Source organism: Drosophila innubila, chromosome X (assembly GCF_004354385.1).
Source record: "Drosophila innubila isolate TH190305 chromosome X, UK_Dinn_1.0, whole genome shotgun sequence".
Taxonomy (NCBI): Eukaryota; Metazoa; Arthropoda; class Insecta; order Diptera; family Drosophilidae; genus Drosophila; species Drosophila innubila.
In genome coordinates this window covers 2,318,084-2,335,380 of record NC_047626.1, presented here as the reverse complement: position 1 = coordinate 2,335,380, position 17,297 = coordinate 2,318,084, and the positions used below count along the sequence as shown (strand labels likewise).

The 17,297-nt window shown below is 32.3% G+C and overlaps 1 protein-coding gene across 2 annotated transcripts in view; it reads right to left on the bottom strand.

Annotated features, from left to right (window-relative positions):
- The window catches only part of LOC117794272 (small conductance calcium-activated potassium channel protein), an 80,235-nt gene that overhangs the window by 21,723 nt on the left and 41,215 nt on the right, over positions 1–17,297 (bottom strand). For both annotated transcript variants that reach the window (XM_034634864.1, XM_034634863.1), the window contains exons 2-4: positions 10,341–10,477; positions 8,126–8,345; positions 6,708–6,809 (exon numbers count right to left, since the gene is read on the bottom strand). In XM_034634864.1, coding sequence (XP_034490755.1) covers positions 6,708–6,809; positions 8,126–8,345; positions 10,341–10,477 — 459 coding nt within the window. The remainder of the gene's footprint in view (positions 1–6,707; positions 6,810–8,125; positions 8,346–10,340; positions 10,478–17,297) is intronic.

The window sequence follows — 17,297 nt, the reverse complement described above, 5'->3', positions numbered from 1 at the left end:
CGGTTGCGTTGCGAGGCACAGACAGAGAGCGAGAGAGAGAGACAGAGAGTGAGAGAGAGAGGGGGAGAAAGAGAAATAGAAAAAAAATTAATTATTAAATATAATTGGAATTTTATTGATTTGGTATTTGCGACTAAACAAAATGAAAATACACCCAAATACGAGCATGAATTATTTGACAAGTACAACGTCAATGAAGTGTACATATGCGTATGTCTAAGTGTCTGTGTATTTTGGTGTGTGTGTGTGTGTGTGTTTTGTGTGTGTGTTTTTTGTGTGAGTGTGTGTGTGCGCTTGTTGTGTCTAAAGCATAGCATAGCATAGTAAGTATGGGGCGGTGTAAGCGAGACCTGTCTAACATATGAATTTTGGTTTATCGATAGCGATAACGATGGCGATAACGATTTCATAACCTGCTAGTAGCAATGTTGCTGCTGCTGCTGTTGCTGCTGATGCTTCTGTTGCTGATTCTTCTTCTTCTCCTTCTTTCTCATCCTTCGTCTCGTTGACTTCACCGATTTAAGCAATTATCGTTTATCGGTTTATCGGTTTGTTTGTTAAGTGTATGTGTGAATTAGCTAACACAAGCCAAACTATTGTAACTAATATATAAATATGAATGCATATATATATTTGTGTGTGCGTGTGTGTTGGTTCGTATTAAGGCTGCAAACCGGTTATGAACCGGTTCGGTTCGGTTCGGATTTTTAAGCAGCCTGAACTGGATCATGAACCATACCCTTGAAACTATTTACTTTGCGAGCCCGAACCTAAGCCGAACCGCTTTCTAAAATAAAAAGTTCGGTTCGAAACAAAAATGATTACATAAATTTTATGGTTTTCTTATTATTTGCAATTATTTGAGACTGCGGATTAAAATAAGTCATATTTAAAGCTTGAAATATATGTAAAAATTTGTATAGTTAAAATTTGATTTAAAAAAAAAATGTAATTAGTTCAAAATGTAGAGAAAAATGTATGAAATTTAACCAGGGTTCGAACCCATATCTTGGATTTAGGGGGTATATAAACCAATACGCGAACCGAACCGTTGAATTGCTCTATGGCTCGACCCGCCGAGCCGAAAATTTAACAAAATTTTATAGGTTTGCAGCCTTGGTTTGTATCTATGTGTGTGTGTATCTATGTGTGTGTGTATCTATGTGTGTGTGCAAAGTACTTACTGGTTAGAAAGGCGGCGTGCGTGTTCTCGTGTTGTTAGCACATTTTCTCTTATACAATTCTCTTTTTTTTCTTTTTTTTTTTTTAATTTGGGATTATCTTGTTTACCTTTTCAATTGGCTCAAATCAATTTTTAAAATTGAACCAAATCGTTCACTTTAAGCTCATAAATTGCCACTTGAATTGGATTTTCGATTTGCGGTTTAAGATTTCAGAGTGCAACTGCACTCAAACTGAGCCGGAGAGGGGCAGGGGGAAGGGAAGGGACTTAGTACATGTGTACTACTTATATGCGTATATTCCTGGACATATTGCACTAATCCTTTGGATCAAGTATTCATTCTATGTATTGTACTTCTGTCTAATTGCATTTACAACTAAGTTTATAATCTTTTTAAGCACTCTTGATTCCTAACAATGCGCAATATTAATTAGTACAAATATTGATTACTTCATTACTTGATTACCGTTCCTTTTGTCGCTCAAGTGGGATTAAGCTTTCAAAATTCGTGGAAAAAGTGTGACCAGCTGCTGACAACAAACACTAATTAGTACAGTTGAGTTTACAATTCGCTAATGAAAAGGATTATTCTTCATATTCAAATCAAACCGCATCATACTTTGAGTTTATTAAATATTCTAGATCGACAATATGGTCAATATATTGATAGAAATATTTAATAATCTTGCCTTGCTGTCTATTTCGCTTATAATTAAATTAAAACTTGCACTTTGCATTGTTTCTGAAATGATTTCTAGAATTTTGACAAGTTCTCAGGTCAATTTGTATAGTTATAAGTAAATAATATACGATTTAAAATTTTACATAATTCAATTAAGATCTTATTTTATCACGGTTTTTGAATTGTTCTCTGGTTTTGCTGACTTTTTATATATTTTAAGCATTTTATTACTTTAAAATTTTCTAATACTCAAAATGAAATCATTTTTTTACTCATTAAATTTGTACATCCTTGATTATTCATGCTAGTAATAAATTTACGTATATTCATATACATACAGTTAGTCAAGAAAGTTTTTCGACAAAATAAAAACTCACATATTTGGTAAAAAAAAAATGATTTTTCCATTTTTAAATTGTTCTAAGAACCAAAGACAAGAAGTATTAAATAAGAAGTCAAATAAAAATCCATAAGAATATATGTGTAAATGTTTGAATCAAAACACAGTTTTGGACTCACTGTATCGAGTATGAATACAATAATCGACAATAAGTCACGATTTGATTTGTATTATATTTCGAGTATATTCGCAATCAGAATGATAATAGAATCATAGATCGAATAGATAATAGAACAACACTAACACTTAAAAGCACGTACTTATTTGTATTGTATTGTATTGTATTGGTAGTACTGTATCTAGATACGAATACGAATATTCACTACACTACTCACATTGTATACGAACACACATTTTGTGAATCATTTGCGAATGTGGTGCGAATTGGGCATACAAATTGAGTTTGCTATTAATTAAGTAGTAAGTAAGTACGAGTAAGTAAGTAACTAATTAGTAGCTGGGACAAGCCGTGTGTTTGTAATTGTTGTTGTTTTTAACAGGACTGGCGAATAGATACGTTGGAGTACATTGAGTTAGTATATTGCATATGAGTCATTCGCAAGTTAAGCCGATTAATCGATAACGAATCGATGCTAAGAAACTATTATAAGCTAGTTGTGCCTTTCTAATTATTTCAATAATAATTATTATTATTTTTTTTTTTTTTTATATATAGTATAAGTGGAAGTATATTTGGAATTTCGAAAGTACAACTTTTCTGACAAAGTCCTGTGAATAGTTTTCAGTGTTGTTTAAATATAAATTATATATATTTTTTTTTTAATTTCTGAACTTTTTGCAAAATCGAAGCACCGTTCGAATCTTTGGTGATTTAAAATGATTGAGATGTTTATTCCGAATCGACTTAGCAATGAGAATGCTCATATGTGTGAGTGTGAATATGTGTGTTTGTGAGTGTGTGTGTGGGTGTGTGTGTATGTGAGTTATATGCATGTCTCCCAAGTTACATAAGTATTTTTTTTTTTTTTTTTTTTTTTATTTGTGGACTAGTACTACACATAAGGCCCCAAATACAACTGGTGATTCAAGGTGCAAACTAAGCCACGTTTTTATTAGTTGCTTTATTTGTTGATGTGTCACTTGATCAGCTGTTTTTTGAGCAAAAAGCAAAATAGCCTTTGATTCTTGTACAGTTACAGTTACGTTTACAGTTAATTTTTATGTATGTGTGTGTGTATGCAGCTGGCAGAGTTGGAAAGCAATCGATCGACTTGTATCGATATTATCGACCATCTCTATTGCTCTAAGCAATTGCAATGGTAAAAAAAAAAAAAAAAAAAAAAAAAAATATGTTAAATTTATTTTATTTTTAGATTTTTTGCCCAAAAATATCTTGATGAAATATTACTATTTTTGTTTACTATAAACTGTTATTTTTAAGTCACTTTCCTTTTTCGATATTCGATAGTTTTCCGGCTCTACATGCATACACACACACATTAAATACAATTATCGAATTTATTTAAACAAAAATGAGACACAGCTTCGATCATTGAATTGCTTTTGCACTATATACATACATATATATGCCAATACAAATATACATATACATATGCATACATACATACGTACATACAAATCGTATAGAGACGCATTTTCGTCGAGTTATCGAATGTCGTTTTTAGTAATTAATATGTTACGATTTTAGATTTTAGGCATTTTTGTTGTTGTATTTATGCTTAAACATATACATAGGAATCTAGGTATTATATGGCACATGTCGTATGTATATAATTGCATATGTAAAATGTATCTTGAATCGATAGATCTTTTTTAATTTTTTTATCAGTTGTGACATATTTTTGCTTGTTGGATTGTAATTGTTGTTATTGTAAATTCTTGTAGGTTGTTGTTGTTGTTGTTGTCAAGCTACTCTATGTTGTTGTTGTTGAATGTTGAATGTTGTTGTTGTTGTTGGTATTTTTTTTTTTGTTTTTTTTTTTTTTTTTGTTAACCATATATAGTATGTATGGGGTACATAACACTATGCATGTAGAATTTACTCACAAATATTTATGATGTATATTAATTATATAAGTATTACTTACTGAATTCTGCAAAGCATAATTGGAAGGTAATTACATATTAAAATTTTTACTTTAAACATCAACATTAAAAGAGGGGGGATTAACATTTAATTCGGATTTATAGAGAGAACAAAGTATGAAGATTACGAATATGAGCGACGACGTAATGTATAACTGATATATATATATAAATTAATTCATATATATAAATAATGTATATAACTGATTGACTGACTGATATCGTTTAGATTTGACTGACTGACTGACTGACTGACTGACTGACTGACTGACTGATTGATTGATAGTTGGTCTTGCATCTTGGATGATTGAACATTCAATTGATGAATACTGAATACTGATTCATGAACGAAAATGATATGCAAGTGATATAATCGATATTGAGATTGAGATTGATATTGGTTTTGAGATTGAGATTGAGATTGAGCGGTGATTCTTCTATTCAGTAATCGGATATTTCAACAAATTTGATTAACAAGTGAACACAGGACTCACAGGACTTTCTCATTGTAATTCCTCAACAAAATTAGGTAATAGGTAAAAAAAAAAATGATAACATCACAGTTGATTAATTTTTTTTTTTTTTTTTTTTTTTTCTTCGCTTGGGAGAGACACATTTATAAGTAAGACAATCGAATTGACAGTTGCATTTGCCTTCCTTAAGTGATCTATTGATTGATTGATGTTAGAACTCTTTTTTTTTTTTTGTTTTTTTGTTTTTTTGGTTATTTTAATATTATAGAACTAATTTAATAAGGAGTATTGTGTGCAATGTACCGTGATGTCATGTTATTGGTATTATGTTATGTTTCACTCAAATTTTATGCATTTAGAAATAGCAGTATAATAAAACAATACGAATACGAGTTCTCCCATGCTCTAACTTTTATTAAATTTCTCTCTTTTTCTTCAGTTATTTTTTTTTGCATGTTTTGTTTAAAATTATATATTACCATTACTCATGCGAACAATTTAATACATGAGGTTGGTATTTGCTAATTTGTAAACACAAAAATAGAAGTGGGTGTGGCAAATGAGGGTAGGATAGTTGGTTGGATTTCTATTTCTATTGCTATTTCTATTTCTATTTTTTTTGTTCCGACCCACGACAAATAAATTATACATGCAACTGGTATTAAAAGAGTAGACAACTGGATGATAACCCAATTAAAAGGTAAATAGTCGCATTAGTTGACTGATTCAGAAGGAATTAAGACTGAAAATACTAGTTGAAAAACAAAAAAAAACTGAATAATATACTGAAATATTGTTATTGTACGTGTCTGCACGTTGTTAATTGGACTGCACTGAATTTCAATAGCTCTATGAATAACTGGCCTCTCAATTTAGACTGTTTCTTTAAAAAAGAAGAAGAAGAGGAAGGTGACGGGTGAGCGGTGAGTGGTGAGAGGGTTAAGAGGTTAGGTTGGGAACAGAATATAGAACGTGATGAGCTGTATTTATGGTGGCTTATGCATGTATTTACAATGTTTAACGTTTTTATCGTATTTCTCCATTTTCTTTTCTTTGCTGTACGAGTATCTTTCTCTTTTCGTTGCCAAAATGATGAGTTTGATGTGGATTATGATGAGTAGAGGATTTTTTTTGGGGATATCTGAGCATTCAAATAGGTTTTTCTTCGCTGTTGTCATGAGCTTAAATCCATTTTCATAATGTTAGGAAACAGACTAGTGGGACATACGATATGACGAAATGGTTTTATTTAAGGTTTTATTAATAGCACTTGAAATTTGCTAAATTAAATTGAACAGTTTTCAAAATTACTCAAGAAACACAATAAAAGTTGTAAATGTGGAATCGAGTTTTACACTTTGTTACTATTTTTTTGTTTTGCTTATTCGCTTTCGTTTTGCGTTAATGTGTGTACAGTTGTGTTTGAGGATCGTTAGCTGCATGCATGCCAACGATAACGATAACGGTAACGATAACGATAACAACTGTAGACACAAACTGAGAAATGCGATAACAACGTGTAATACTCTCTTCAACGGTTGGCATTCTCTCTCTAGCTACGGGCATATTTAATTTTACGGTGGTTTTAAGAACAGACAAGAAACACACAAAGATTACAACAAACAACTGCAATGAGGTGGAATCGGCTCTACACTAGATAGAGCCGTCTGTAGGGTGGGTAAATGATGGAGTGGATTGGGATATATAGTGGGTATATTTTTTTTTTTTGTTTATTTTTTTTTTTTTTTGATGTTTACGATATTGCGGTAGGTTAGCTACGGGCGGGGCGGGGGGCTTGGGGCGAGGGGGTCATAACAGTGAGCGGGGACGATGGCAGCGTTAAAACAATAACGATGACAACCATCAATAACATCTGCAAGAGAAAGATACAATTGCACTCACTCTCACCTGCACTTCCAAAGCATGGTAAGCTACTATAAGTCCTAAAAGAATCACAGTCGAAACAGATATTAAGGTTTTTAACGCTGTCGAATAAAACGATGCCTGTAACGAGAAGAAAATACAAAGAGCAAATAAAAAGCTCCATTAGTATCGAGTATTATTAAGTACTAAAAAAAATTTTTTTTAATAAAAATATTAAAAATATTAACCGCTCGCTTATTTAATTCGCTTATATGAGAAACGAGTACGTTCACATCGATATCGTTGCGTTTCAAAACGACTAATAACGAGTTAGTTAGTAACGAGTATTATTCACTCTTTAGAATTACTGGTTTTGTCGAGTAGGAATATGCCTTATAAGTACATGAAGTAATATTTAATTATTTCAACTGTTTTGTTCGCTTTTGTAAGTAACGAGTGAGTTGACGGTGAGTCAGTAACGAGTGACATTCACATGTAATACATGTTATCCTCAGCAATGACTAAGAATTGGCTTTATAAATACAGCGAGTAATATATAATCGCTAATATAATTTTACTCGCAATTGTGAGTAACGAGTATAAACAAGTTTTATTTAACCGTTATAATTGCATTTCTTGTCAACTAGCTAAAGTTTTCTTTATAAGAGAAACGAGTAATGCTGAATTCTGGCACTCGTTACTCGGCAGTAGCAAGTGACGCACACATGTATTACTTTTTGTTTCTTATCAACGACTAAGAGCCGACATTAAAAATACAACGAGTTATATTTATTTGTTACTATCATTTTACTTGTAACGAGTACAAATTCGCTTTAAAGGAGCAACAGGTAATGCTGTATTTTTGCACTATTTGCACGTTTCTCTCTTCTAGTTACTCGCTGCTTGTTACTGTTTAATCGCTACTGTTTGGTTGGTACTTGTTACTAGCAAGTGACATACACATGTAATATTTTCTATCCTCAGCAACGACTAATAACAGGCTTTAAAAATACAACGAGTAATATCAAATCGTTACTATCATTTTACTTGTAACGAGTACAAACAAGTTTTATTTAATAGTTATAATTGCATTACTCGTCAACGAGAACAAGTTTGCAACGGGTATTGGTGTATTTTTGCACTCGTTACACGTTTTTCGCTACTAGTTACTCGCTGATTGTTACTCTTTACTCGCTACTCTTTGGTAGGTACTTGTTACTAGCAAGTGACATGTACTGTTTTCTATTCTTAGCAACGACTACGAACTGGCTTTAAAAATACAACGAGTAATATTTAATCGATACAGGTAATGCTGTATTTTTACACTCGTTGCATGCTACTCGCTACTTTGGTTGGTACTTGTTACCCGTTACTCGTTCATCGCCATTCGTCGCTCTCTACTTGCTATATGTTAGCTGTTAATCGCAACTCGCTACTCGTTACTCGTTACTACTTACCTTTGTGTAGACGCCGGCACTGCTCAGTTCGTTTTCAATCACCATCACGATGATCCCGAACATGCCCATAACGAGGGCGTAGTCACTAATGCGTTTGCGCTTCTCGAATAAAGCTTTTCTTTTGCCCAGGCGATAGCCCACATTGGGTTTGTGTTTGGCCGAGTTAGTTGATGGCTTTCTGGACGTATTGCCGCCAGTAAGCGCACGTTCTTCCATATACCTGAAAGACATACAAATACAGGCACATTGTGTATCACATTCTTGTACTCGTTGGATGCCACAAAGAAGACACTTTCAACACTTTCACTTCATATGCACCAGATAAACCGCCAAACTAAGTATTTGCTATTGAAATATTGTATGTCTATATCTAAAGTGAGTGTGACAGATTCTACCAACTAAAGCGAGATGTGGCTGACGGCATCGCTTAATAAATCTTCAACTAATGGATGACAGGTTTGTGTTCTCTTTTCTCTTTTTGCTTTCTCTTATTTTCTGCTGCCTCATGAAAATGTGTCACATCAATTTTGTATCCAAAAGATACAAAACACAAACAAACAGAGCAGAGCAGAGCAGAGCAGATGGGCAAGAATTTTGTGCTGAATAAAACAGATTGTGCTCTTCCTCTTTCTACTTACTGCCTGCATATCAACTACTTACTATACATATATATCCATGTCTCTATAAAATGCTGAACTGTGCCAAATTGAACATTATTGCAACAAATTTTGTATTTTGCAGCACTTAAATAGATTTATTTATGCAATGAACCCTGGACACTAAACAATATTGACTTTATAAAGTACCAAATTGAATGGTCATCATAAGGCCCAATTGATTTCCTCTCTGTCTCTCTCTCTCTCTCTCTGTCTCTCTTTACACCTCATTTCCAGCTTGTTCACACTTTGTGTATATTAATTTTTGGAGATTTATTCAGGGTTAATTTGACTCCTTGGCTAAGGATCTACTTATGTAATGACATTTATAATTTGTCCTTTTGCCGCTGACAGCTAATTATGGCCCAAGGCAATTAGTCACTTTTTTTTGTCCGGTTGGGCCTAGTTAGTTCTAGTTGGTACTTCCAAGACATTATCTAAATTGTCTGCATGTGTTATGGTTCGTTGCTTACTACTATATACCCTTTAGTCAAGGAAAGCGGTCTTATTAACACATCTTGTTAGTTTGTTATTTTTTTTTAAAAAAATATTATATTCTTAATTCCTGCAAAAGTCGAGAAATAATAAAGTTAATGACTTGATTTTCACAACACGCATAGATTTTCTTATCTATTTTATATTCTGAAAATTTCATAATCTTTTTTTTACTGAAAAGCAAATAGGATGTTTTATATGCAACTAAATTGACTATAGGGTATACTCAAGTCCAATTCCCATCGGCTAACTAGTTTTTTTTTAAGGTTTTTCGTTCGTTGCTTTCTACTATATACCCTTCAGTCAAAGAAAGCGGTCTTATTAACACATCTTGTTAGTTTGTTTTTTTGAATAAAAAACTTTTTATTTTTAATAAAAATTATATTCTTAATTCCTGCAAAAGTCGAGAAATAATAAAGATAATGCCTTGATTTTCACAACACGCATAGTTTTCTTTATCTATTTTATATTCTGAAAATTTCATAATGGTTGGATGTTTTATATGCAACTTAATTGACTATAGGGTATACTCAAGTCCAATTCCCATCGCCTAACTAGTTTTTTTTAAGGTTTTTCGTTCGTTGCTTTCTACTATATACCCTTTAGTCAAAGAAAGCGGTCTTATTAGCTAATCTTGTTAATTAATTTATTTTTTTTGCAAAAAACAAAAAACTTTTAATTTTTTAAAAAATATTATATTCTTAATTCCTGCAAAAGTCGAGAAATAGTAAAGTTAATGCCTTGATTTTCACAACACGCATAGATTTTCATATCTATTTTATATTTTAAAAATTTCATAATGGTTTACAAAAAAATTTGATGTTTTATATGCAACTAAATTGACTATAGGGTATACTCAAGTCCAATTCCCATCGACAAACTAGTTTTTTTTAAGGTTTTTCGTTGGTTCTGGTTGGGCACATGAATTGGTAATGAATGTGGCTTCTATGAGGGCTCTATATATTATATATATTATTATTTTTTTTTTTGGATTATTGATTACATACGCTTTAGCGAGATGCGGGGAATGACGGATTGGCGATTGGTATACATACATTTCATACCTAGGGTAGTCTGAGTGGATACCCACTAGTGCCTCGGCCGCTTCTTCGTTGCATCCAGATGAGATCTGTTCCCGGTTCGCAATGGAAGGTGTTTTCATCGAGCCAGGAATTGAAAGTGTCGACGCTGGCTTGCGGAGCTAAAAACAATAGTTCCATAATTAATACAAAACACAAAAATATGGCTATTATTTTTTTTTTTTTGGCATTAACTAAGTGTCATTAATTGCAGTTGGCTAAGAAGTCATTGGTGTGTGTGTGTGTGTGTGCTACGTTCAAAAATCGGGTGTATTATCAGCTAGCATACATTACCATTTATCATAATCATATATATATATTTTTTTTATTTGGATTTAGTTGGTTAAATCACGCATCAGGCAACATAACAAGTGAGCTGAGTAATTATTCTTATAGCTAGATTTTTTAGTGCATATTCTAAAATGTGTTTTAGGGTTTTTGGATTTATTATATAGTCAGAGCTTGGACTAGTGTTGAGCTCTTCTGAAGCATTGCACAGTTTTTTTCTCATGCGATATTTTTTATAATTTTTGATGTTATATGAAATATCTTGTAGTTGTAAGATAAAAAATTTATATACAGATCTCTATCTAATATCCACTCTTATTTATAACTTATCCATTTATTGTAAGCTCCCTTGGCTTTCTAGTACAAGTTGACACATATCTAGAAACTCAGCTTGTAAAATAACTGGATTCAATTCCAAGCTTAAAGCTTAAGTTCCTTAGGAATGCAAAAAATGCAAATTAAAAAAAAAAGAAAAATTAACATTCCGTTCCTTAATTCTTATAAAATTTTTTAGCAAATTGTCTAATTTTTACCCGTTTTTTAAGAAAAAAATTTTTAGTGTTCTCATAATAAGTAATAAAGTATACGTAATATATGTCTTCATAGTCTAAGGTCCCCAGTTTTTAGATTTTTAAAAAGAGACTGAATTATTTTCTATTGAATTTCTTTTATAGTATGAATTAATGATAGTTTCTTCCTTTTATTTATTCAATTGAAATTCCAAGGATGCAAATATCTACATAGAACTTTAACTATCTGAGAGTTAAATATACACACAACTATACAGAGAGAAGTTGAGAAAGAGCAAGAGATGGAGAGAGACTTAATAGATTTGCCACAGTCAACATAATTGGCTCAATTGAAGCCCCTTTAATCCTTTTTGACAGGCCACAATCTCATAACTGTGCCCCTTTTTGTCGACTCTCCTAGTTTCAAAGTGCCACGCCCACAAGATGGCACATAAGATGACAATAAAGAAGGGGGAAAATGAGAAATGGGAAGCTGATGCTGTTTCTTTCATTTTGACGCATGTCATTCAAGTGGCCAATGTGAAAGTGACGTCATCGTCATCCTCCTCGTTATTATAACATAGTTCATATCGCATAAAGTCATCTGGCTTTCTTCTCATCTGGCTCTCTAAATCCAATTATTTGGCTGCCCAACTTACTTGCTCAAAATGAAACCGGAATTGAAAGCCCAAATACAGAAATTTTCTACTGACTCAAGTATATATATGTTAGGGTGTTCCTTAGTTATTAGAAAATTTTTTTTTTTTTTCTTTATTTATTTTGCGTAGTTTTTTTGTTAGAAAAATAGCTGGGTTCGATTCCCACATTGCCAGGTTAAAAATTTTTGTTTATAACATATGCATGGACCTGCCTTGCTTAAAATTTTGGAGAAGCTTAAGCTACTCGTAAATTATGTATACAAAAAAAAATTAATAAATTTAAAAAAGTTTTGCATTTCATACATTTTTCAACCTCTAATAAGTTTATATCTATTTGTATACAACTCCTTATCCTGACTCTCTGACCGACTGACTCACAGACTGACTCTATTAGAACTAGAAGGCTGAAATTTTCTTACGACATAGCTGAGATAATTTTGTCGATCAATAAGACGGCGTTTTGCGAAATTCGAATTGCAAGGAGGTCAAAGTAAGTGTAAGTTGTAAGTTTACACACTGAAAAAATTATTTAGCTTGGAAAACTATCTCAAACAAGATCACGAATTGTATATTTGGAGCTGCCTGTTATATACTGAAAAAAATTTTATAAAAATCAGATTTCTATCTCATATCTCTAAGAGGAATAATTTTGTTTGTATATTTTTTTAATATTGAACCCTATATTTTTTGGAGGCGAGCCATAAAAAATCGAAAAACAAGGAACACCCTTCTGTACATATATGCATGTATTTGTGTGGTTGTGTGTGTATGTGTGTGTATGTGTGTGAGTTACTGTGGCTGCTCCATATACATTTCTGAATCAGAAAATACTAAAAATACTGAGTCGCACATAAAAGTCGCTCAAGTGCGGCGAGGGGGCGAAGGAGGCGTGGCTAGAGGGGGCGTAGACGAAGGGGCAGCCAAAAAATACGACGATGTAAATAAGTAAAGAATTTGTGTGTGTGTGTGTGTGTGTGTGTGTGTGAGAGAGCATAAAGGGAAAAGCGCTAAAACACTAAAAAAGAAATAATAAAAGTGGAAGAAAAACCAAAAGCAAGAAAATAAATGAAAGTACACTCACAACACACACACACTCAAACACACACACACATACACAGTACTTTGCTCTTCATATTTAAATGAAAACTAAAGATAAGTAATCTTAACTTGGGTGCGGTTTTCTCTTATTTTTTTTAGTATTTTTTTTTTCTTTTTTTCTTTTTTGCATACTCTTTAACCATAAAATGCCTACAAAGGGTATATGAAAGCTGTACGAACAGAAATGCGGAAGTTGTAAGAATTCTGTTGATCGATACATACAAAAAACTCTAAAAACATACATACTAAAAACTCTACTTAGTTGGTTTGTTATTTTAAACTTATTACAAATTTTTTTATCCCACGATTTTGTCTAATAATTTTTATTCAAATAAATTTCTTCAAATCTGAAGATCAAATCGTATGTTGTCTGAAGAGAAAAAAAATTGACTTTCCACTGGAAAGTATGGAAAAAATGAACAGTGATGAAAACAAATTGTATTTTTACATTGCTTTGCAGAATTAAATTATAGTTCTGTTGTGGATTTTTTTTATGAAAATTGATATATTCGGAAAAATCGAGCTAAAGTAGTCGAAATTCGCTTTCGCAAAAATCAAATTTTAGATACTTCGATGTATTTTTAGATAACTATTTTAAATTGAGCAAAGTTCTTGCTGTTTTTATTAGATCTACAGGGTAGCTGCTGGTCGAGCTATTGCATTCTTTTAAGTTGACTATTTTTTTTTAGGATAACCACGAACTTGTTCTAGCTTTAATAAAATAAACTCTTACTACACGCACACACGCACAGACACAGACACACACACATAAGCACACAAAAACACATATTTTTTGATTGCGCACAAAATGTTGCCTCCTACTTACGAATACTACAAATTTTCTTTAAATTAAGCATAATGCACGCTGACTAACTAAAAGGTCCACACACACACACACAGACACACACACACACACGCACAGTCACACAGACACACACATACACATACATAAAGGCACACTCATTGCCGTTAAATCCAAATATTTGTTTATAAAATCCTCCATAACCTCTTGCCCTCTCTCACCTCTTCTCTCGCCCTCTCCCTCTCTCCCGCTCTCCTTAACTCAACAGTACGTGCCTGTGTGTTGATGCTTGAGCTTTGCCTCCTGCTCTTTAAGTCAACGCTTCTCTCTTCCCCATCCTCATTCTCTGCTGTTGCCACTTCCTTTTCCTCTTCCTCTTCCGCTGTCTTGGCCAGCTCTTTTTCTTGGATTGCCTTTTGACTACTTTTTACATGCTTATTTGTCTACTGTAACGGTTACAGTCTATCTGCATAGTATGCACACACTTAGACACACACTTATACACACACACACACACACACGCAGACTCGTAAGTACACAGCGAGAAAAAAGGCGTACTACTATTAAATTCGTTTAAACTAGAATTAAGTATTTTTGGTATATAAAATTTAAACTTGATATGAGTACGAATTATTTGAAAATGATTATACAAATTTTTAAAGTACTTTTAAACTTAATATAAGAACAAAGAATCATGAATTCAGTAAAACTTTAAAATTACTCGAAATGAGTTTGAAAATTCTGTGTATAAGTTAGGAACTCAGATAATATATTTTTATTTTTTGATAAAATTTTATACATGTTATTAATCAAGTTAAAATGATTTTGATTTTAGTATGCTTTAATCAAAGTTTATTTCAAAATTTTACTTGATTTTTTAAGTACTTGGTTCAAATTTGAATTTTACCTAAATTAAATACTAAAATTTGACTTTAGTAATTCCAATCTTAGTGAGAAATCAAATTCAAGTTTGAAATTGACCTAAACTAAATACTTTTTTAGTTAATTTTTAAATTGTAAATACTAAAATTTGACTTTAGAAATATTTGGCTTTTAGTAATTCCAATCTTCGTGAGAAATCAGGATTTTAGTTAATTTTTTAATTGAAAATACTAAAATTTGGCTTTAGAAATATTTGGCTTTAGTAATTCCAATCTTAGTGAGAGATCAGATTTGAAATGTGCCGCTTCAAGTACAAAATAGTTGATTTTTTCTCTCAGTGTATACGCATTATACACAAATAAATGTGTGTGTGTGCACTGTACATGTGTTTGTATGTGTACTTATGCCCATGTCCTCTGGTGTACTCACATATGAGTGGCAAATGCTGTCTTTCAATTGAGGCCTTAATCAGTTTGGCTTTCGCATTTTCGCATTTTGTGCCGTCCTAATGAAAATGCTCACAAAGCTGCCACGTCGAGTATATTTAGTAAGTAGAATTGGTTTAATGCTAAGTAGATTTTCTATAATGTCTTGTTGTTGTTATTTCAGTTACTGTTCCCACTTTGACTGTTACTGTTACTCCATCTGCTGAACAGAGAGTGAGCGAGAGAGGCGGGCAAGAGAGTGAGAGTGAGTTTTGACTTTGACTTTGGCGTTGGCGTTGAGTTAAGCTCAGTTGAGTTGAGCTCAAATGGAAGAGTAAAGCTCGAAGCTCAATGCACTGACAGGCTTAACTGTTTCCTCTTCCCTTTCTCTTTCGCTTTCTGCTTCTGCTTCTGTTTCTGTTTTCGTTTCTGCTTTGTTGTTGTTATTGCTGCGCTTGCTACGCAGTGTTGCCAACTCTTTTGAACCTTAAATACATATATCAGTATTTTAAAATAGCTAGAAAAAGCTAGCATTTCTGCAAGAAAGCTAGATAAAAAGGCATTATAGTTTCTAGGCTGATTTTATACCGTGCATTCATTCAATTTTAGCAGGGACAATAAATAATGATTATTTAGTTTTTTTTTTTTAAATAAAAAAATCGTTAATTTCTAGCAACAGTAAATAAACGTGAAATATACCAATATTGTTCTTTAATCTATGCAATTTCATCATGATCTTAAAATTTGTATTATTTTACTCATAAAATAATCATAATTTTTGAGCAAAAAAATAAAATTCAAGAAATAATAATTATTTTTGAGCAAAAAAAAAAAATTAGTCTCATAGCATAATGATTACTTTTTGAGTTTTCTTTTTTTTAATCAAAAATAAAGCTTAAGTAGTCTGGTCAAAATAACACCTAGAGTTTTATTTTTCATTCAAAGCATTAATTTAACTAAAAATCAGGGACTGTAATCATTTATATTATATTTATTAATTATAAAACTAAAGAAATAATCATTATTCTATGAGTTTTATTTCTTTGTTCAAAAGTAATAATTATTCCTGAGTTTTATTACTTTGATCAAAAGTAGTCACAAGTAAAATATTTTGATCAAAAGTAATCATAGGTAAAATAATAAAACTCATAGACTATTGATTATTTCTTTAGTTTAATAATAAGACTTATAATTATTACAGTCCCTGATTTGTAATTAAATTAATGCTTGAATCGAACAGGAAAAAGTTAAATACAGTTGTATTTATTTTTACTTTTCGTTTTTTTTATCAGTGTATTCAATAGTCATCTAGTAATAAACTAAAAAATATATCGAGTTTCCGTTAGCCAGCATTTCATAATTTTTGCCGCAATTGGCATGCGAAAAACTCCAGATCTGGCCAGAAAAAGCTGAGTTGGCAACACCGTTGCTATGGGCAAATCTCGCTCACGCTCTCGCTCTGCTTCTTGCTCTCTCTTTGACACAATTACAGCGACTGTTTGGCTGATCAGGTGTTTATGTATTTTGCCGTGCATGTACACAGTTGTTCATGTGTGTGTGCTAGTGCGTGTGTGTGTGTTAGTGAGTATCTGTTATTGCCACTCCCACTACGACATGCGAATTGAATGGATAAACAACAAAAACAGCTGCTGCTTCTGCTCTCGAGTTGTTTTGTTATTGTTTTGAAAGTTGCGTGTCTCACACATACACACACACACACGCACACACACACACACACACACACACACATACATATAAATTGCTAGCACACGCAATGACAAACTGAAAGGCGTTATCAATGGCGACACAGATCCTGCTCCTATCTACATATGTACATATGTATATATATATATATATGCAGAAAAGCCACAAATACAAACAGACATGCGTGTGTCTGTCTTTCTCTGTGTGTGTATGTGTGTGTGTGTGTTTGTGGTTGCCCAACATAAAACATAACAAATTGCGCATATTCTGGAACCTCTAATGCCAATGATGTTAATTGGATTTCTTAATTAAGTTGAAAAGCAAAACGAAAAACGAAAAACAAAAAACCAAAACCAAATCAACCAACACAATTATTATACCCCAAAAACTATGCTATGTTTTTTTTATTTTGTTTTTTAATACTCTTTAAGATGGCGTATAACAATTTGCCGTAATCGAAACCATAACTGCCAACCGGTATTAACCGATTCAAAGAAGTAACCATAAACCTTTTTTGAAGTCAACGAATTTTTGTTTTGTTTGTTGTGAACCGAAACAAACAAAAAACATTGAGA